Below are 23,106 nucleotides of genomic sequence, written 5' to 3'. Positions count from 1 at the left end.
GCAGAGCGACACAGAGAAGAGAGACAAAACGCAGAGCGACACAGAGAAGAGAGACAAAACGCAGAGCGACACAGAGAAGAGGGACAAAACGCAGAGCGACACAGAGAAGAGAGACAAAACGCAGAGCGACACAGAGAAGAGAGACAAAACGCAGAGCGACACAGAGAAGAGAGACAAAAACACAGAGCGACACAGAGAAGAGAGACAAAAACACAGAGCGACACAGAGAAGAGAGACAAAAACACAGAGCGACACAGAGAAGAGAGACTGTCAATATAAAATTGTACTTAGTAGTCAGTATAATCTTTTTGTGATATATAAGTTTGCATATTATAGAATACTGCATGATGACCCTTTTATGACTGTTGTTGGAATCAAGACTTGCTTTATAAATTCTTTCTCACAGCGATAATAGCTGAGCAAGCTGTTATCATTTCACTCCTGCCAGGAAGAGGGGAGCTGGATGCTCTTATCTTCAAGAAGAGGGGCCACGTCCTTCAGAATAACACACACACACACACATACACCTGAACCACTTTTATCTTCACTCCCTACATACTAACATTCCTCTGTTAATGAATAGACGTATTCACTGTTGTATTACTTTTGTATATAAATAAAGGCAAGTGCAGGAACAAAGCGCACATCACAGGGCCCCCACTCTGGTGTGAGCGTTCTGTGATCATGCCCTTGCAAGTAAAAACTGCAGCGTCTGTGTGTTTCTACCTTTAGATTCTTAGCTGAAGAAGTGTCTTTAGAATAAATCTCTTGACAGAGACAAAAACACAGAGCGACACAGAGAAGAGAGAACAAAACACAGAGCGACACAGAGAAGAGGGACAAAACGCAGAGCGACACAGAGAAGAGAGACAAAACACAGAGCGACACAGAGAAGAGAGACAAAAACACAGAGCGACACAGAGAAGAGAGACAAAAACACAGAGCGACACAGAGAAGAGAGACAAAACACAGAGCGACACAGAGAAGAGGGACAAAACACAGAGCGACACAGAGAAGAGAGACAAAACACAGAGCGACACAGAGAAGAGAGACAAAAACGCAGAGCGACACAGAGAAGAGAGACAAAACACAGAGCGACACAGAAGAGAGACAAAACACAGAGCGACACAGAGAAGAGGAACAAAACGCAGAGCGACACAGAGAAGAGAGACAAAAACACAGAGCGACACAGAAGAGAGACAAAACACAGAGCGACACAGAGAAGAGAGACAAAACACAGAGCGACACATAGAAGAGAGACAAAAACACAGAGCGACACAGAGAAGAGAGACAAAACGCAGAGCGACACAGAGAAGAGAGACAAAACGCAGAGCGACACAGAGAAGAGGGACAAAACGCAGAGCGACACAGAGAAGAGAGACAAAACGCAGAGCGACACAGAGAAGAGAGACAAAAACACAGAGCGACACAGAGAAGAGAGACAAAAACACAGAGCGACACAGAGAAGAGAGACAAAAACACAGAGCGACACAGAGAAGAGAGACAAAAACGCAGAGCGACACAGAGAAGAGAGACAAAAACACAGAGCGACACAGAGAAGAGAGACAAAACGCAGAGCGACACAGAGAAGAGAGACAAAAACACAGAGCGACACAGAGAAGAGAGACAAAAACACAGAGCGACACAGAGAAGAGAGACAAAAACACAGAGCGACACAGAGAAGAGAGACAAAAACACAGAGCGACACAGAGAAGAGAGACAAAAACACAGAGCGACACAGAGAAGAGAGACAAAAACACAGAGCGACACAGAGAAGAGAGAAGAAAACACAGAGCGACACAGAGAAGAGAGACAAAAACACAGAGCGACACAGAGAAGAGAGACAAAAAGGCAGAGCGACACATAGAAGAGAGACAAAACCGCAGAGCGACACAGAGAAGAGGGACAAAACACAGAGCGACACAGAGAAGAGGGACAAAACACAGAGCGACACATAGAAGAGAGACAAAACCGCAGAGCGACACAGAGAAGAGGGACAAAACCGCAGAGCGACACATAGAAGAGGGACAAAACCGCAGAGCGACACAGAGAAGAGGGACAAAACACAGAGCAACACAGAGAAGAGAGACAAAACTGCAGAGCGACACAGAGAAGAGAGACAAAAACGCAGAGCGACACATAGAAGAGAGACAAAACCGCAGAGCGACACAGAGAAGAGGGACAAAACACAGAGCGACACATAGAAGAGAGACAAAACCGCAGAGCGACACAGAGAAGAGGGACAAAACTGCAGAGCGACACAGAGAAGAGGGACAAAACCGCAGAGCGACACAGAGAAGAGGGACAAAACACAGAGCGACACATAGAAGAGAGACAAAACCGCAGAGCGACACAGAGAAGAGGGTCAAAACCGCAGAGCGACACATAGAAGAGGGACAAAACCGCAGAGCGACACAGAGAAGAGGGACAAAACACAGAGCAACACAGAGAAGAGAGACAAAACCGCAGAGCGACACAGAGAAGAGAGACAAAAACGCAGAGCGACACATAGAAGAGAGACAAAACCGCAGAGCGACACAGAGAAGAGGGACAAAACCGCAGAGCGACACAGAGAAGAGGGACAAAACACAGAGCAACACAGAGAAGAGAGACAAAAACACAGAGCGACACAGAGGGGTAAATCAACCTGAGATAAACACCATAGATAGATTAATATGTCCAGAACACAAAACAAAGACAGAACCATGACACCAGCTCTGGCTGAAGAACTTACAAGCCCCGAGGCTGATGTCGTCATAATCCTTTAGCTTTTGAGTTTCGGACTCTTGTTTATGATAAGGTGTTCTCTTTTTAGTTTGTAATGTTGTTTATTATTTATATTTTGATTTTAAGGTCTTACAGTTTTGATTATGTTGTTATGTTTTTATTAATCTGGCTCACTGTTAACCCTGATTTGTCAGGGTCTTCGGTTATCCTGCTCTCTCTCTCTCTCTGTCCTGCTATCTGTGTTTTGCCTCGGGCCCTTTGGTGGACTCATCACACGTTCTGCCCTTGATTGTGCGCACCTGTGAGGTTCCCTGTGTTTCTGATCACCTGGCTGATTAGACCACTAGAACGACTGCTCTAAGATCGCCTTTTGTGTGGAGCTGTTTCGCGACCATGCTCTGAAGTTGATTCACCCTGTAGTGACAAAGTCTACTCGTATAATAGATTAATAATAAACTTTTTCTCGTTCATGGTAACAGGGCTGTTAAAAGTTACATTACTGAGGCACAATGAGGATTTAGCATTACACAGGAAAGAGAGCTGACAAAAATCAAACATTAACACACTATCACATGAATACACTGTCATTCAACACAAAAAAGAGATGGTCACGGTACGATGGATAGAGGAATCCACTCAGAATGGCACTTTGTTGTTGCATTAGAACACAATCAGTAAAATACAGTTTGTGTTGTTGTGTTTGGGGGGCAAAAGGCTAAGAACATGCAAACATGGTACAGAGTTTGCTAGCTGTGATCATCCTCACTGTCTGTGAGGAACACTTCACCTGTTGCTTCAGTTTGATATGTGTGAGCTTTAATGGCTGTAAACCATCTGCTTTCTTCTTTTTACATCTGCACATTGTCACGGTACAGGGTTGTGTGACCCAGTATGTGGGTTTTAATGTATTATTTTGCATTCATATGTGTTCTAGTTTCAGTTTGGCTCATCTAGTTAATTTCCAGGTTGCTGTTTAGTCCTTTGTTTCTTAAATTCCTTTTGTCATCTCCCCCTGTACTCAGTCTCCGTGGTTCATGCATCTGCCTGTCATGTTTCATGTCTGTGTGGCTCTTGTTGTCAAGTTCGTGTAATGTCTATGTCTCCGTGTTTCCTGTTTTATTTTGAAAGAGTCTGGTGTCCTTTGTTCATTGCATTTAGGTTTACTCTCCCCTGTGTATTCATTATGTTTCATTCTAGTCAGCTGTGTCCTCATGTGCCTCCACTTCCCCTGATCACCTCATGTGTGTATTTAAGTCCTCAGTCTTCCTGTGTCCGTGGTCGTGTCGTCTGATTCACCCACCCCGTTATTCTAGCTGCATGTCACTATTCTAGCCTGCAAGCTATCAGCCCCAAATAAAGGCTCGCTTTGAGTTTAGCAAAAGTTCTGCCTCCTGCATCTGTGTCCGCACCTGGGTCCTCCAAACACTCTCCACACGGTAGTGATGGGCAGATGAAGCTTCATGAAGCACTGAAGCTTTTCATCCAGTTGGTTCACTCCAGCACAAAGCTTCTTGAAGCTTCATTTGCTCTAGTAGGACACCTACTGGACGTAAAAATATTAGTTGGCATGAATTTGAAGAGTGTGGCCTTTTGCACACAGCCTGTAAATGTCAACAACAAAAGGAGTGCGTAAAACATGTATATTGTAGTGATGGCAGTATACTGTGTATATTTATACTGGCAGTATGGAAAATGGTCATTTGGAAATGCTTAAAATGGAAATGATCATTTACTGTGAGGTGAGGTGTGGTTGGGGTGTGGACAGTAGTTGTGCTTTTGTAACTTTGAGGTATGGACAGCCTTAAAGGCTGCATTTTAAGGCCGATTACGTCACAACGACGCGCCGAAGGCTGTCCCAATTCAAAGGCTGCTCGAAATGCGGCCCTCAAATGCGTCCTTCATTTCCCTGAATTTTAAGGCTGTGGCAGTGTAGACTTCGTGGTCCCATATATCCCACAATTCATAGCGTGGCAGTCGGTGTGGATAATTCTGCCGCAGACCGCAGAAGCAGAGCTGCCGAAGAGTAAACTGTGAAAATTAAGTACTGAATATTATGTCACTTATGTGCAAATGTTTAATAATGAAGAACATTAAAACATTACTGTTGGCCACATGTCGGCAAAGTTATGTGACATTAGTGATGTTTGTACGTTAACTTTTACTTGCTTTTAAAGCCTTTAAAATATAATACAGTTTTTTCTGATTGCTTAAGCACATTTTTTGTAACTATTGGCTATTTTTGCAAAACTCTACACACAAATAAGAAAACCTGTCACCCAATTATCAAAACATTGTAGTTCTCTTGCAAAAGCGAACACTGCTAGATTAACTCTTCACACCTTCGTAAAAATGATGTTTTCGTATCAAACAGTACACACAAGCCATCATCTACTAAGCACACAATGCGCCAACTGCACACTGATGGTATGAATACAAAACACATCTGGCTTTTGCTTTCTCTGTGTACAGATGTCAATTTGAGGTCACAGTTTTGTCATAGTGTCATGTAAACATACAAGGATCCAAACTTCAAGTATTGGTGTTTATTCACACTCATCAAAACCAAGACAAAGTCAGAACACAAAATAGGAATTTCACAAAAAAAAGGAAAAAAAAAGACAATCAGCCTACATCATGTCGTCTTTCTGGGTCCGGCCACAAAATTTCGTCCACATCGCATGCGATATCCTCCAGTCCAAGGCACCGGGGAAAATATCTCCTTGAATGCCGTATCCAGGCCTGAGATGATGCCTGGTCAATATCTCCACATGCCTCCTCCATTGCCTGTAAAAGGGCTACCTGTTGATGAGGATGACGGTCGTACACTTTCCAGCGCCAGGCAGAGAAGAACTCCTCGATGGGATTTAAGAATGGAGAGTATGGAGGGAGGTTGAGTGCCATGAAGGATGGGTGGTCTGTAAACCAGTTGCGGACCAAAGCAGCCCTATGGAAACTAACATTGTCCCATATGATGACATATCGGGTCTGCTCTGGTCTCTGAACAGTGAGCATGTCATGTAAGGTGTCCAGGAATGCAATAATGTGTGCAGTGTTGTATGGGCCTATGGTTGCATGATGGTGAACAACACCATTTTGGCTTATAGCTGCACACATGGTTATGTTACCACCACGTTGTCCTGGGACATTGATGATGGCACGGTGTCCAATAATGTTCCTGCCACGTCTCCTGGTTTTACTGAGGTTAAAACCGGCCTCATCTACAAAAAGTGGCTCATGTCCTGCTGCATCTGCTTCTAGTTCCATCACTCTCTGGACAAGACAAAACAAATGCAACACATCAGGTCCATGCACAGCACTACAGTATGCACTTCCAAATTCAGAACCAATGACACTAGCTTACCTGCACATAGTCATATCGCAGTTGCTTTACACGTTCTGTGTTTCTCTCGAAAGGAACTCTGTAAATTTGCTTCATTCTTATTCTGTGGCGCGCAAGTACACGACTTAGTGCAGAAATGCTTGCTCTGTGTATATTTTGAAAGATGGTGTCATTATCAATTATGCGCTGCTGTATTTCGCGCAGTCTTATTGCATTATTGGCAATCACCATGTTCACTATATGGGTCTCTTGCTCTGGAGTGAACATTCTGCCTCTGCCCCCAACATCTGGACGTCTAGCAATTCTGTAAAGTAACAATTTCAGTATTTTTGCATGTAAGTGTGAGAGATACACATATTGACGGGGTCGGGTTATGTTAAAAAGTATAAATTGTTATACTTTGTTCATTGGTTCAAAGGTACTCCACACTTCTTTTTTTTTTGTTTGCTTGTTTGTTCTGGTGTATTTGTCATTTGGACTGTTATTCTGCCAAAGTACTCATATTTACAAGATGTCATTGAATGCCCCATTGGTGTGTCAGGAAAACTCTTTTGTACGTATGTTCCTTGAAGGGGTTTTGGAGTCGTTCTTTTTTCCACTGCAGAGAAGGGCTAGGAGTTGGAGAGGAGCTGCTGTATGTTTTTGTTATCGATCTGATTGTGAAATAAAGCATATGCAGTGAGAAAGCAACTCCCGGAGTCATCCCTGCCTTAAAGCTGCATTACTCATCAGAGTATGGCAGTGCTACAAAGTACTTACCGATTCTCATTTCGAAATGTCCTAATGATGCTTGCCACAGTGTAGCGGCTCAGTTTAGGCTGAACCCGTCGGCCAGCTTCCCTCAGGGTCATCCCATGGTTGATGACATGGTCCACTATTGTAGCTCTGATGTCATCAGTTATTCTGTTTCTTACTCTTCTTACCCTTCCTCTTTCCCCTCCTCGTCCTCTTCTTGCTCCTCCTTGTCCTCTTCCTCCAACTTCTTCACCTCCACGTCCTCTCCCTCGGCCTCCTCTGATTCTCACTCTTCTCACTCTTACTGCTCCTTCCATTGTACTCCACATAGACAGCTTACCTGTGGCCTGTTTATAGAGCTTAGGCTGATTGCAAAGTGGACTAATTATCTAAAACAGTTTTCACATGTGAAAGTGTGCCAGACAGTTGGCAAAATAGTGTTAATGATAGCCATACATGTGTATAATTTTGCTAGGAGTGTGTTGGAAATTTGGTAATTGAGTGTAAGCAGTGAGTTGTGTTTAAAGTTCTGCAAAAAGAGTGCTGTGCAGTGAATTGTGCCTACAGTTTTGCAAAGTGTGTGTTACAAAATTGCAAACTGAGTGCAAAGCAGTGTTTGTGCTTTTAGTTTTGCAAACTCAGTGAGCGGTTTTGCTATAAGTATCAATAGTTTTAGGAATTGTGCTATAAGAATCACAGTTAGGGTTAAAGCCATCAGAAAAAACTGTAATACAATAGTCGACCTTAATCTGACAGAATCTGATGATTTTGTGGATAATTAAAGTCAGTCATATATCCACAAACACAACAGGCTGAAAGTCAGTGATGCTGCTCGGTTTGCAGTCCTGAATATCACGGCACAAGCAGGATTCACTGCACTGTTAATGTTAGCTCTGTTATATTGCTGCCTCTGTTCGGTGGTGTCGAGCCAAACAGACTTTAACGTGTGTTTGAACGAGCTGACGGTTCACTCGTTAAGCTGAAAGATGCTTTAATCACAGCAGTCACACATGTGTCCACTGTACCATCTGGAACTCTTCTTGTTTAGCTCTCGTAATAACACAAACACTAAATCCTCCTGTTTGTAGCAGTGTATACACCTGAGACCGTCACCTGTCTGTCTGTCCTGCACTCTCTCTCTGTTTCTTTCTCTCTGATTGTGGAATAAAAGTATGAACATGTATTTATAAGTTACACTTGTGTCTGAATCCTGCAGCTTATCACACATTTGATTTCCATGTGTGACGACTGCAAGTGTCCAGAGTGAGGACAGACTGAGGGACCCACTGCTGCACATCATCTGTGAGGCTTTGCACCCCTGATGATCCACCAGGACAAACTCAGCAGTGTGTGAGGAAGAGGAGGAGGAAGAGCCAGCAGCAGCTGACAGATGGAGAGAATAGACAGACTGGTCCCTGTTTGTGAAGGACTGCTAGGAAAGTTTAACATAACTAACTGTCTGTCCTGAATCAGTCTTATTAGGTAATGTTCAAATAATGTTATCATCCAGTGTTTGCAGTGTGGGAGAAAGTACTCAGGGCCTTCAAGTTACACACTATGAAAGGCAGCAACAAGTTTAATGTTCAGAAACCTAAAGTATGTATCAGCAGCAGAATGGAGCTAAAAATAAATGTTTGTTTCAGTTCTATGAAGCTTTGAGTATTTTGGATTAGTAGCACTGCTGTGTTTGTTGCATCATATTGCTGTAATTGTTTATATGCTTTATATATTCTGAGCTAAGTTGATCTATAGTTACATCATATTCTATAAGGATGTTATGTGTTTGTAGACTTTCTGCCCAGTTTGACCCATTTAACAGAAGTCAGCCTGTTTAAGGCTCTGATATCTATTCTGTATGACTTAAAGCAGTTATGACATGGTCTGATTTTCACACCCAATAAAGGAATATTTAATATATCAGTCTACTCTTCATTCTATCAGACACAGTTATCACAGCTCGTACATTTGCTTTTTACACATATATGTAAGCATTCAGACAGATTTAGTAATGCCAACATACTGAAGGAACAACATTTGTGTCTTATATATAATACATCTGTATATACACTGTCACAGATACTTGAGTGTCTGTGAGTGAAGATTTAAGGTGATAGGACATAAATAGCTGCAACTTGTATCTTTACTGAAGCTCAGTGTTTGACACAGAGTTCACTCACATGTGCTGTACCAGTGTACCTGCACATGTGATGTGACAATAGAAGTGATTTGATTTGAGAGTTCAAACTCACTGCTGTAATAACTGATAATGATTAATATAATAACTATAATATTGGCCATCTCATATTTACACTGACTTTAGTCTCATGAACAACATTAACTATTTGTTATTTACCAGTTAATCTTAAATAACTGTTCAGTACAGAAATGAAGCCCAACAATCATGTTTTACAGTCCTGTGGTCTCAGCCTCAGATACTTATTAAATCACACAAAGCTCGTGTAGAAACAAACAAAATATGTTCTCCTTCATTTCTGTCAACCACACGTTTCCCGCTATCATGGTTGCTAGGCAACCTGGGCAGCGCGACAGAGGCTAGACCGTCCCATTTCACAAGCCTCACACTTCCGGCCTCAGCGGTCTTTGAGTACGCGGCCCTTGAGGACCGTTGAGGCTGCAGACCCTGAATTGGGATACAGCCTGTCTATTGTATTAGCGGCCTGGACTTCTGCCTGGAGTCACGTGATTTTTCATTGAAGGGTCACGTGCGCCGGAGCTTCAGCTTCAAACGGACCGTCACGAGCAGGAAGCGGCTCCCATGGCCTCTCCACTGAAAGTGTGCATAGTCGGGTCTGGAAACTGGTAAGCTCTTATGATGCTAATGATGCTGTTGTTGCCGGACGCGGTGCTGCAAACAGGATGTTGCATCTGTCGGTGTGCGGAGTGTTCGCGGTGTAGTTAGTGCCTACCTGGGTTTGTAAGCGTCCTCCTGGAGTCAGCTACGAGGAGCTGGAGCAGAGCTTCAGCATAAACACAGTGTTTTCCTGGTCGTGGTCCTTTTTAATTGCTTTTCACATTAACTGGTGATGTTAGTTTATGTGTTGCATGTTTCAGACACATCCGGAAGTTTGCCTTTTTCCAACAGCTATCTCCTCTGTCTGCCTGCATCATGCGGTTTGACATATGATACAGGGCTGAAAACAACAGTTAGTCTGTAGTTAATAATAGTTAATATTGACACGTATATGAATTTCCATTCTGTTCTGACAGAAATACAAATTATTCTCAGCATTCTCTAGATGTTTTATTTCGCTAAACCATAATAATGTGGTTCGGTGAAATAAATCTGAAGCCAACATTTACCCCTGACACCAGCTGAGCTTACCTGCATCCGGGTCACTCTTTCAGCTGTGAATTTAAAATATGCGCACAAGTTCACTGGTGATTGTCACAATTTAAAGCAGCCTGCTTAAACATGAAACTGTGGCATTATGTTGTAAGCCCCTCACAAACAAATAGAGAAATGTGCCATATCTGTCATAAGCACAGAGGGAGGGCGTGCTGGACATCAGTCCGGATAGAAACAGACCAAAACTTTAAGAACCGGGTTTGTTTTATCTGTTTCCTGTAGGCTGTAACTAAGTGTTGTTTATTTCAGCATGAAACACGCGCCATAGTAAGTTCAGGGACTGATCCGTGTGGTAAATCGAGCTTCAGTATGTAGAAGTGTCTCAAAGTTTGATGTGACTAAAGACTGAAAATGTCACCAGTTCATACAAGCCTGAGTGCATGTCCATGTCAACATGACTACAGGTAACATTACAAAACAGTGTTTTCTTCAAAAATAAATATGTTTAATGAAGCCTGCTGATTGGACCCGAGTATTATAGTTCCCAGATTGATTATGACGCCACCGACAGCATACACTCACCACGCATGACCAGAGTTTTTCATTTGACTCCGGGATAAAAATGTCAAACACTGAAGTTTGTTTAATTGAAATGTAAGATGGTAAAAACAGTAACAGTGGGCTTAGTAACGCTATGGCTGTCAGAGTAGACTGATGTTGGGTCAGGTTGTGCTTACGCTGGGAAACAAAAGCAGAGTTTTGTTATTTTATTTTTCCCATAAACCTTAAAAGGCATCAGTGGCAGAATCTGCTATAAAATAAGTGAGCGAGTTACAGCCCATCAGCGTAGTGTGTGGTGAACAATAACCTTCCCTTTGTCATCTCTGGACTCTGTTCGTCCATGTTTTCACTCGTGTAACTCCTCGATCAAAATCTGTTTTGTTTACATGAGGCAACAGTAGGATCATGTTCCCGGACAAGAACACTAGCACACCTCCTTATCCTTCATATACTCAATCACCTCTCACACCAACTCTCTTCCACTCGAAAAATTCACAAGAATGAAGCTAATGAAGTAGTTTAGGATGGTCCAATTGATTAGCTGACTGAATTGATTGATCAATGCCTTGAAACATGTAGAAATATTTGCTGATCTGTGTCTTTGTTGCAGGGGCTCTGCTATTGCCAGGATTATCGGAGATAATGCCAGGACATTGCAGCATATTGCTACCACTGTGAAGATGTGGGTGTATGAAGAAAATATTAATGGCAGGAAGCTTAGCGACATCATCAACACTGAGCATGAAAACATTAAGTACCTTCCTGGATACAAACTACCAGAGAATGTGGTAAGAAGTAGTATGATGTCATTCTTTTGCTGAGCTCATTAAGCTCTGCAGAGCACTGAAGCTGCACTGTATTGCCAAAAGTATTCACTCACCCAAGTCATTGAATTCAGGTGTTCCGGTCACTTTCATGGCCGAGCGTATAAAATCAAGAACCTCGGCATGTAGACTGCTTCTGCAAACATCACGGATCAGTGTGATGATGGGATGCAACAAGGCCGGTCATAAATATCCTCTTTATCAAATGTTCCACAGTCAACTTCTAGTGGTATTTTAACAAAGTCGAAGCCACAGAGTGGTAGCCCCATAATCACAGAGCAGGGTCAGCACATACTGCACCGAGCTCACCGACTTTATGTTGCCTTCAGATTAGCTGAAGAACAATAGAGTTCTTCATGGAACGGGTCACCATGGACGCTGTATCCGTCACCATGGACGCTGTATCCATCACCAAGCACAATGCAAAGCATCCGATGCAGGTGTGTGAAGCACGCTGCCACTGAACTCTAGAGCAGTTCACTGCAGTCACAAATCGTGCTATGATGGACGAGCTGGCGTTTGGTGGTTGCCAGGAGAGCGATACATGTCTGACCGCAATGACTGCAGTGTCCATATCGACATGGTTGAGAGTCCTCACCTCAATCTGACAGAACAGCGCTGGGATAAATTAGAGACTGTGAGCCAGGCCTCGTTGTCTTACATCAGTGTCTGACTTCAGAAACACGCTTCAGGAAGAAGGTCAAGAATTTATGGAAGCTTGTTTCTGCCAATAAAAAAGAAAAATGTATCCAGAACTCGAAATTTAGTTACTTTTCTCAAAGTTTCGACTTATTAACTTGAAATTTCGAGTTACCTCTGCCAATCAGGAATCTACATGAGTGTCATTTTCTTGTTACTCGGAAGGCGCACTCAAACCCGGAGCGCAACAAATTGGCGCCTTCGAGAGTTCGTTTGCTGATAGTAACACCATGTGATTCAGCTAATAACACAAGGATTTCATCATGTGTGAAGCCATGCTGGAAATAGTCAGTAATTTGTGCATTCATGACTGGCTGTAGTACTGGTAGCTTAGCTGTAGCATTTGTAGCTGAGGGCTTCAGCTTCCTGGTAACGAGGAAATGATGTCATTCACGTAGATTACTGATTGGTAGAGTTAACTCGAAATGTGGAGAAAATAAGCACACTACGAAATGTGGAGATCCTTCTCGTTAAAGCTGAAGCTGTTACCGTTGCAAAGGGTTGGATGACTTTCTATTAAACCCTCAGATTAAGACTGGGGTGTCCCCCCAGTTCATGTATGGCTGAAGACAGACGAGGGAATATTTTTGGCAATATGGTGGAAGTCTGTAACACAGACTCACAGGATTGTTCAAAGCCTACTCAGGTTTGAATTGAATGGCGCTTCTGTTGTCTCCACAGGTGGCTGTACCAAAGCTCTCTGAAGCTGCTATGGGAGCTGACCTGCTGGTGTTTGTCGTCCCTCATCAGTTCATTAGGAAACTCTGTGATGAAATGGTGGGCTGTGTCTCTGCCAGAGCTCGAGGAATCACGCTCATAAAGGTAATAATAATTCACCGTCTCATACTCCACTGCTGCTTTTAACTTTCCAAATTCTGCAAAGCAAAGAGCTGACACAGGATCTGAGCCCTGCATACAAACTCAGCTAAACATGCCCGCAGTATCTTTGTTATGTGGATTTGCTTCCCTAACAGGATCCCTAATGATCAGGATAAGCGTCACATGAAGCTGTTTTTTGGTTCATATTGCCAGTAAGTGTCTCCAGCCATCCACAAACACAGTGAAGGTGTTTGGGGTAGTAAATGTGTAAGGACATTTAGTAGCCAGGGATCAGGTGATGTGCAGAATTCATTTTGTGATCAAATATGTCGACAAAGTGAGCGCTGAAGAGTTCGATGTTTGGATGCCTCTCTTCCCCCGAACACTCTGATCCAAACACTGTAAACAAAAACACACTAAACTCAGAGTCCAGTGTTTGAGTCTGTGTCAGTACTCATGGCGCATTCATTAGTACATATTTTGAGCACACATTTTGCAGGGCAGCTTGTAAGTGCTGTCAAAGCTTTGGCTGCACCCTGGAGCTACGTGGCAGGAAGAGCCACAATACAGGACTTGGAAAATGAGAAGTGAACTCACAGGCAGTCTGTTAATGTTACGCTTATACCAAGTACAAAATAATACAGATCAAAAACAAGGAAACCAAAACTACAGATCTGCTGTGAACCAGAGCTGAGACGGGCAAACAAGCATCACAGCAGGTCTCACTGCCTCACTGTCGATCTTCCCTTTCACCTTTGCTATGCTTCTGTCATCCATCCCTCCTGACACGTATCCACCTACTCCACCCTGCCTCCACTCTTCTTCACCTCTCTTTTGCACTGTCACTTTTCCATGTCAGTAACAACTTATCATCACATGACCTGCAACACCTTCACCTACTTTTCTGCCACGTAAGATACCACAGTTCCTCTCTTGGTGCCTCATCTTTCTCTAGCCCCACAAGGTCACATCGCAGGCGTCCATCAGCGTACAAACATCACATCTGTAGTGCTCTTTCTCTGCATGAAGCCACTCCCCTTCACTGATCATCACCTCTCTGCTTAACCTAGCTTTAACCACTCTTTCCCACACCTCCATGGTATTTATCCCTCGGTAGTTACTGCAGCTCTGCACATTACACTGGTACCAGTGCACTTCTCCATGCCTCGGGCATCCCCTAACCAAACAGTACAATTTGAGTGTGTAACACTGTTGTTTCGAAGTTTTCAGTCTGTAGCTGCAGGCTGTTTGTAGCCTGTCCAAATTTGGCACGAGTGTCATTTTTTGCATTTGCCATCAACATGTGACTCATTTGGTGACACTGAGCTCTATTAACAAATTTCTAAGGGGTGTAAACTATAACGCATGGTGGGATTAGATCACATCTATGTGTTTTGTGGATGCTGTGGTCCTACTGGGTTCATCTGATCTCCACAAACCCCCCATCATCAGAGTCAGAGCTGGTACCTCAGAATCTCACGTCCTGGCTCTGAAGCTGAAAAGACTCCAGGTTAGAGAAGAATTGCTTCCTCTAGTCAAGAGCTCAGATATCTCTTGTTCACAAGTGGGTGAAAGGGTGAGTGTGAGATGGATTGGTTCATCATCTGCAGTTATTTGGTAGAGAGGGAGCTGGTGAATGTGTTTGGCTGCAAGCTGTGGGTCGTGACTGGAAGAATCAGGGCTTAGCCTCGGGGTGAAGAGGTCAGTCAGAGGGAACCTATCAGGGGGAGGCTGGTTTCCTCCCTTCACTTTCTGTATGCATCCATCTACAGCATGGGTATAAGCAGCTGTGTCCTTTACGGCTCATTCTGTATGCCGTCACTCATCCACCACCGCCCCTCTCATTGCTCTCTCAGGGTATACATGAGGGTCCAGAGGGCCTGAGGCTGATCTCTGACGTCATCCGTGAGAAGATGGAGATTGATGTCAGTGTCCTGATGGGAGCGAACATCGCCAACGAAGTAGCAGCTGAGAAGTTCTGTGAAACCACCATCGGTGAGTAGAATCCAGTAGATTTTATTACTGCCTGCTGTAACTGTGGCATGTTGTGGATTTAAACAAACAAACGGGACCTGGAAGAGAAAAAGATGTGTTTTGGTTTGTTTGTCCTCTTGGATTGATTGGATGGGAGTGTAGGGTCTCTGCCTGAGTGCATACTGGGAGATGGTGATCTGAATTTGAGTTCTGAATAAAGTGCGTGCTAGCATGGATCAAAATTGTGTAAAACTGAGCTGGAAAACCACGTGGAGCTGGAGCTTTGTTTGGGAGATGCTGTGGGCTTCATGGCATTCACAGGTTCTGTAATAATGTAAGGACAACATCAGATGGATTCGTCATTAACACGTATAAAGCTTCAGAAAAGTCTTTTAAAAGATGTATTTATTGAGTAATGTTCCCAGGCGAGTCTTTAGTTGTTTTTTCTTAACTTAGCTTTAACTGGTTAGCCAGGAATTTTCTTATTGCCGTGTTCAAAGTTCTCCAAACGCAGCCTTGTCAGTTATTTCATTTAATTCCAGTTTTAGTTTCCTCAGATTACTAACTTTATGTTATTGTGGTGAAGGTTTTTTTCATTATTTTTCTTGTTTTAATAGTAAAATGTTATTCTGTTACTTTTCCTGCTTCCTTTAAACGCACAGTGATATTACTGGACGCTCGGTGTTTACACTGCCTGTTCTTTTGTGGAATAACTTTTGAAATCTTGCTCTTTAACAATATCTGCTCATTTGTGGTGTAACTCTTTTGTGTCTCTGAGAGACGGACACCAGTCTGAGTGTCTGTGAGCTGCTAACTAAAAGTAGTCTAAGCAAGAATCTGAGTGTTCTGGTGAAAAGTCCCTGAGAGTGGAATGATGTAAAGCCAAGCATCACAAAGACCAAAGTTACTCATTTATTGTTCAGGCATGTCTGTAGACTCCCTGACTGCTCGGGAGCCTCCTTGGGTGGATTGGGAACAGGACCTCGCCAACCAATAGCTCCAACAGCTCCGTGCTAGCAGGAAGCCGAGCCGTGCATTAGCAATTAGGGATTAATCCTCTATTCAAGGCTATTTTGAGACCTGATGAGCATAATGGTCAGTAATGCGATAAGACAGTTTCAAGTTTACCTGTTCAAATAAATGAGTAATTAGTGATCTGGCTTATTTGTGTACTTGAACCTAAACTCAGATTATACTTAGATTAGACGGATTTACACATCTCCTGTGATTTGTCTGTCCATCCATCCATCTGGGGTCAGGTACGGTAGGCAGCAGCCTGAGCAGAGAAGCCCACACCTCCCTCTCCCAGTCACCTCCTCCAGCTTGTCTGGGGGACACCAAAGTGTTCCCTGGCCAGCCGAGAGATATAATCTCTCCACAGTATCCTGGGTCTGCCCCGGGTCCTCCTCAGGACACCTCACCCGGGACATATTCTTACCAGACGCCCGAACCGTCTCAACTGGCTCCCTTCTGTCAGGGTCCTGAGTTTGATGACCCAGTGTTTGTTTTGGATTATTGATATGCTTTATTTCAGCGAGCTCTGACCATCAAAGTGTGTCTCTGTGTGTGTGTGTGTGTGTGTGTGTGTGTGTGTGTGTGTGTGTGTGTGTGTGTGTGTGTGTGTGTGTGTGTCTGTGTGTGTCTGTGTGTGTCTGTGTGTGTGTGTCTGTGTGTGTCTGTGTGTGTCTGTGTGTGTCTGTGTGTGTGTGTCTGTGTGTGTGTGTCTGTGTGTGTGTGTGTGTTAGGCAGCAGGAATGTGGAGAATGGTCTACTGTTCAAAGAGTTACTGACGACTCCAAACTTCAGGATCACAGTAGTGGAGGATGCTGACACAGTGGAGCTGTGTGGAGCTTTGAAGGTGAACACTTACACATGACACTGAATCAAATACTCTATAATCACGTGGCTACCAGCTCTGTCTCTCTGTAATTACTAGAGGTGGGAATCACCATACATCCCACGATACGATATTATTGCAATTTTTTTAAAATATTTTGCGATATTCAGATTCTGTACATAAAGGTAAACTTTATCAATATTCATTTTCTCTAATATCAAAGTCTCACACTCAGTCTTTCTCTCATTTCAGTTTGATTGTTGACAAACTGAACGGTTTGTATTACAGTCTAGTCCAACTTAACTGAATCAACCATCTGGTACAATTATAGCTATTCTGAACTATGCAGTTTATGAAAACTATGCAGCCCCTTCAGCAACTGAAGAATTTGAAAGTAAATTAAAACAAAATATAATTTTACATTAAATAAAAAACTTTTAAACTTAATTAAAATAAAACATGTCTTAAATTAAAATAAGTAAACTGTCATGTTTATTGCTGCCAAAACAAGTTAAACACATTTGGACAGTGAAGGAATGTCAGGATTCTTGCTCAGAAAAAGGATCAACATGCTCTGAAGTCAGAGCACAAAAACCTTTTTGTAACAAAATATCGATTTCTGCTGTCCCTGTGTCGATACATTATTAGCAAACAAAATATCACCATGCTACACAGTATCCATTTTTTCCCCACCCCTAATAGTTACTGTGAACTGTAAGGATGTTTGGAATCTAAATGTCTGTGTGTAACACTGTATCACCTCTGACATGTGAAACCTTTTGCTGGTAAAGAGGCAGAACCAGTGTCTGTCATTATGAAACCAAACTGTCCTTCGTTCCATCTTGAAATATGATTCGATACCTTCGTCTTTTGTCATGTTTTCAATGGGTGTCAGATATTTAATTGGCCACAGGTGTTGACTGCATGGTATCTATGAATAAACTGATGTTCCAAATGACTCAGCTCTGTGGTTTGGTGACTGCAGCGTCGATGATTTTCATCATTTTATACTATATATGTATTTTTAAGAGTAGTGTTTAAACTGGAGCATGGGTGCACCAACAAACTTCTGAAACCCAAATCTTCTCTTTGGTCGTGTTAATAACGAGCTTTATCAGGTGTGAGGTGATGTACTAATCACTACATGATTTTCAGTCTTTGTTAGAGTTGCATTGAGATCTTTACATCGTTTTCTAAATGTGTGTTTTTGTTTTGTTGCTGGTGAAGAACATCGTTGCAGTGAGTGCAGGTTTTTGTGATGGCCTGCAGTGTGGAGACAACACCAAGGCAGCCGTGATCCGTCTGGGCTTGATGGAGATGATAACCTTCGCCCGACTCTTCTCTAAGAATGGCGTGGTTTCCACATCGACCTTTCTGGAGAGCTGCGGTGTGGCCGACCTCATCGCTACGTGCTATGGCGGCCGCAATCGACGAGCAGCAGAGGCCTTCGTTAGAACAGGGAAGGTGTGTGCACCGTCACATTTGGTTGTTGTAATGTATCTGCTCTCGTTCCTCATTACGCATTACTATGTAGAACTTTATTAGCTCGAACTGTTTTTAGTTTGAAATGACGAACTGCTTTTTAATTGTGCACTTTCTTGTATTTTCTTCTCGTCACACCTGCTGGTAGAGTATTGAAGTGCTGGAGAAGGAGATTTTTAATGGTCAGAAGCTCCAGGGTCCTGCCACCTCAGCTGAGGTTTACCGCATCCTCCAACAGAAGTGCCTGGTGAACAGGTCTGTAATCAATGGTTTCTTTGTCTGTCTATTGTATTATTTTTTATTTTTTTGACATGTGACGCAGCTCTGTGCTATATTTTGACTGTAAACTGTCAAAAGTTTGAACACCTTCTCATTTATTGGTTTTTCTTTATTTTTACTAAGTAGCTCCTTTGCTTTGTTGACAGAGCTGCAAACCCTCATCCTTCTCTTAATGAGCTTCATGCAGTCGCCTGAAATGGTTTTCCTCACAGGTGTGCCTGACAGGGTTCATTGGTGTAATTTGGGACCATCAGTTGTGTTGTGCAGCAGTCAGGTTGGTACTCAGCTGACAGCCATGTTTGACAGAATCAGCTGAGTAACGAGAAATGACATCATCACTTTAAGAACTGAAGCTCAGTCAGTCCAAAAAATTGCAAAAACTTGAGGACGCCCCAGGAAAGTCAAGTCATCTTTATTTATACAGCACATTTAAAAGACATCAAGTGTCGGCCAAAGTGCTGAACAGAGGGATAATATAATAAAAGAATTAAAATGGAAAGAAAACATTTAAAAAAAAAAAAAAAAAAAAAAAGAATTGTAAGACATGTAATATCAAAGAGATCCGAAAGCCTTGGAAAATAAGTAGGTCTTGAGATTCCATTTAAAGACTTCCAAGGATGAAGAGAATTTTATGAAGGGGGGAGACTATTCCAGAGTCTCGGGGCGGCAGTGGAGAAAGCCCTGTCCCCTCTAGATTTGAGCGTGGAACTGATAAAACCATCTGACTGGAGGAGCGCAGAGATCGAGTGGGTAAGTGCAGGCTAAGAAGATCTGAAATGTAACCTGGAGCCAAACCATGGAGAGCTTTAAAAACAAATAATAAAACCTTAAAATCGATTCTATGTTTAACTGGTAGCCAATGTAGAGATGCGAGTACCGGGGTAATATTCTCACTCTTTCTAGTGCCCGTCAGGAGCCTTGCGGCTGCATTTTGAACAAGTTGCAGGCGTGAGTGACAAATGCCTAAATAGAGAGAGTTACAGTAGTCAAGACGTGACGATATGAAAGCATGGATAACAGTTTCCAGGTCTTTAGATGACAGGATATTTTTGAGTTTAGAAATGCTCCTGAGTTGGAAAAAACTGCCACGAACAACTGAATTTATTTGCTTGTCCAGCTTGAGAGGAAAGGAAGACCAAGAGTCACCTCCACTGCTGAGGATGCATTCATCTCACCTCAGTGTTGTGTTTTCAGGTTCTTTAAATGAACAAACGGGGTCGGGTCAGTTTAGGTAGCAACAGCCCCTTTTATTCAGCATCTGCATTTATGACGAAGGGCAACAAAGTAGAATGGCTCATTTTCGTGGACAACCAGCGTGAGCCTTGTGTGAAAAGGCGAACATCTAACCCAACATAACACAGCAAATATATTTAATCAAAAATAGCCAGGTCAACTTCTATTACTGTTACGGACTAGTAACATCATTTCTGTCCACGAAATTTACCCATTCGTTATCTCTACGGGAATCCTCCATCACTCTAATTATTACCCAACATCATTTGCTCTTCATAGTCAATGCAGTGTGACATTTCCAACAGTAGGTGGTGCCATTGTCCCGTTTAGCAGGATGTAACTTGAACCATTTTTAACTATGTTACACATGGTTCCCACTGTGAAGCATGGAGGACGAGGTGTGATGGTGTGGAGGTGATTTGCTGGTGAAACTGTTGGGGATTTATTCAAAACTGAAGGCACACTAACCCAGCATGGTTACCACAGCAGCCACATGCCATCCCATCTGGTTTGCTTTAACTTGCACCATCATTTACTTTTTTTGAATATGACAATGACCCGAAACACGGTCACCTGACCTAAACCCAGTGGAGATGGTTTGGGATGAGATGGAGCGCAGAGTGAAGGCAAAGGACCAACGAGTGCTCAGCATCTCTGAACTCCTTCAAGACTGTTGGAAACTGTTTCAGGTGACGACCTCATGAAGCTCATGGAGAGAATGAAGAGAGTGTGGAGCAGGAATCAAAGCAAAGCAGGGCTACGTGGAAGAATCTAAATTATGTTATTTCACACTTTTTTGTTTACTAAATAACTCCACATGTGTTCATTCATAGTTTTGATGCATTCAGTGAGAATCTACAGTGTCAACAGTCATGAAAATAATGGAAAACCATTAAAGACAAGGTGTGTCCAAACTTTTGACTGGTAGTGTATAACAAGAGCTTGAATTAGGGATTTAAATTTTAGTTTAGCTTTACATATAATTGGGAGCAGTGGGGAAATGCCTCAAAAATACCCATATACATAAAATGGTGACAGATGTACCCTTAGGCCCCCCCCTCCATTCAGAGATGGTCTTTCCCTTTTCACGTAAATGGCCCCCTTGACTCTGCGCTCAGGATAGGACAGATTAGATGATTAGATCATGTCTACATCCTGTGGACATGATCTAAAAGCAAATTACTTCAATCTTCCAACAGAACCGTGTCCAGGAAGACTTCCCAAAATAACTGCCACCTAGAAAGTCTGGCTCTAAAAAGTATGAACAGAATCAGTAACAAAGATAAAGCGAAGTCCAACACGCAGGGGGAACAAGCCTGCCTTACTGCCACCAGTGTAGTCCGAGCTCTCGCTGTGGTTGTACAGGAACCATATGACTCGTAATAACAGACCAGACACCCCATAGTCCCTCAGCACCTCCCACTGAATTCCTTAAGGAATGTGTCGAAATTCCTTTTCCAAGTCCACAAAACACACGTAGACTGGTTGGGCAAACTCCCACGTGCACTGGAATGTCCTTGACTTGATAAAGAGCTGGTCCAGCATTCCCCTGGGACAAAAACGACATCAATGAATCTGACGTTCAACTAATGGACGGATTCTTCCTTCCAGTGCCCTCACCTGGACTTTCCTGGGGAGGAGTTTGTTCTCTCCATAACTGGAGCACAGCCTTAAGTCCTCCTTCTTACCAAAGAGTGGTTTAAGTGACCTTGCCCCCGGTGATGGGCGTCATCCCTTTCCTCATAGAATCTGCTTCCTGTATGGAGGTCATGTCAGTGGGATTGAGAAGATCCTTGAAATGTGACGGCGCCGTTTCTCCACCATGTGGTTCGATGGCTGCCACAAGCCACCTCTCAGCCGCTTATTATTATTATTATTATTATTATTATTATTATTATTATTATTATTATTATTACTACAACTACACACTTTGAAAGGATTTGAACTGTTTTTAAACGCAGAAATAGATCATACAGAACAAACTCCCTAAACTCATTCAAGTTACTGTAATGAACCGCACGAGGATTCTGTGCTGAAACTGAAATATGTTTCTGGGTCGTTTTGAGATCGTAGAGATGGTCGTACTTTGGCTCATCAGTGTTTATAACTTTCTTTCTGACTTTAAATTTGAATTTATTTACTGCTGTATTATTGTTGTTTATCTAGTCTATATACTTTTGTTACATGTGAAATTAATAACTTGAATTTTCTCTTTTCTACTTGCTCTAACTCTGTCCTTCCTCTCTCCAGGTTCCCTTTGTTCACAGCAGTTTATCAGATTTGTTTTGAGAAGAGGCCAGTCCAAGAAATGATTTCCTGCCTGCGAAGCCAGCCAGAAGACATGTGATCGACTGGTGGGTCTCAGGAAGCTGTTATTTTTCCGTTGATCATTTTCATTCTAAGGTGAAGTTTGCATTAGGTTCTTATTCTGTCAGAAACAACACCCGACAGCTTTAAATAGAACACCCATAAAATAAAAAGTCATTATCATTTCAATTTGTACAAACCTCCAAAAAAAGTTCTTCCAGGCTTCCAACAGTGTAGGATGGAAAATAAATGTCAGTGTTAAAACACAACCAAGACTGTCTCTCCCACTCAGTGTTTACCCCTTTAACCACTGTCACATATGAAACGAGGTATAATCTGAGCTTCTAAAACAAGAGGCAGACTGTTTTGTCTAACCATGGAACAAATCACCTAATAACATCTATATAAGTGAAATTGTGTCTTAGCGTGGGTCTTTTGTGGCAGCTATATTTGTTTTTGTTACCTACACGACCAACTTCACATTTTTTCAGGCAGGTTGATTCCCAAGCTGCCCACGGTGCTCCTTAGACGTAAAACACAAGAACCAGATCAGCTCTGGGTAGAGTTTGTGTTTGTGTGTGACAGGAAGAGGCTGGGAAACAGATGAATAGATAATGAGCCCCATCTTGTGGTAAAAAACAAACAAACTGTAAACCACTGACTGCTTGTGTGTCTTGAGCTGTGATACTTCAGTGTGCTGATGTTGTCAGAATTCTGCTGTTAATTTGTTGGAATAAATGTGACTGATTTCTGCATGTTTTATCTAAAAGTTTTCATTGTTAATCTTGGATCATGTCATGAGATGGATAATAGGTTACAGGAGCCATTACAGACTTTTAAAGGCTGCATTCTGTGTTTTTTGAAAGATTGTCATTAACATTTCTCTAAGTTTGTGACAAATATTTATGAGAACCTTTGCATTGCAGTATGTTTCTGTTTCTATCAGTGATTTATCAGATTTGTCACATATCAATAAGCAGTT

The 23,106-nt window shown here is 42.6% G+C and overlaps 2 protein-coding genes across 2 annotated transcripts; one reads left to right on the top strand and one right to left on the bottom strand.

The window, feature by feature from the left end:
• Positions 1-5,349: 5,349 nt before the first annotated feature.
• LOC118454979 (uncharacterized) lies at positions 5,350-7,131 on the bottom strand. The gene is made up of 3 exons (XM_087837125.1): positions 6,827-7,131; positions 6,089-6,371; positions 5,350-5,997 (listed from the first exon to the last, which is right to left on the bottom strand). The coding sequence occupies exons 1-3, from the start codon at positions 7,129-7,131 to the stop codon at positions 5,350-5,352; spliced, it is 1,236 nt and encodes a 411-aa protein (XP_087693251.1).
• A 2,272-nt stretch (positions 7,132-9,403) lies between these two features.
• LOC102789284 (glycerol-3-phosphate dehydrogenase 1-like protein) lies at positions 9,404-22,879 on the top strand. The gene is made up of 8 exons (XM_087837179.1): positions 9,404-9,622; positions 11,281-11,458; positions 12,875-13,015; positions 14,869-15,007; positions 16,732-16,844; positions 18,051-18,287; positions 18,454-18,560; positions 22,068-22,879. Exons 1-8 carry the CDS (start codon positions 9,579-9,581, stop codon positions 22,162-22,164), a joined length of 1,056 nt encoding a protein of 351 aa, XP_087693305.1. The 5' UTR covers positions 9,404-9,578; the 3' UTR covers positions 22,165-22,879.
• Positions 22,880-23,106: the final 227 nt, after the last annotated feature.

This window comes from Neolamprologus brichardi, unplaced genomic scaffold, assembly GCF_056152115.1.
Source record: "Neolamprologus brichardi isolate AB-2024 unplaced genomic scaffold, ASM5615211v1 NODE_ptg000008l+_length_2720982_cov_1, whole genome shotgun sequence".
NCBI lineage: Eukaryota > Metazoa > Chordata > Actinopteri > Cichliformes > Cichlidae > Neolamprologus > Neolamprologus brichardi.
This window is presented reverse-complemented; position numbering and strand designations above follow the sequence as displayed.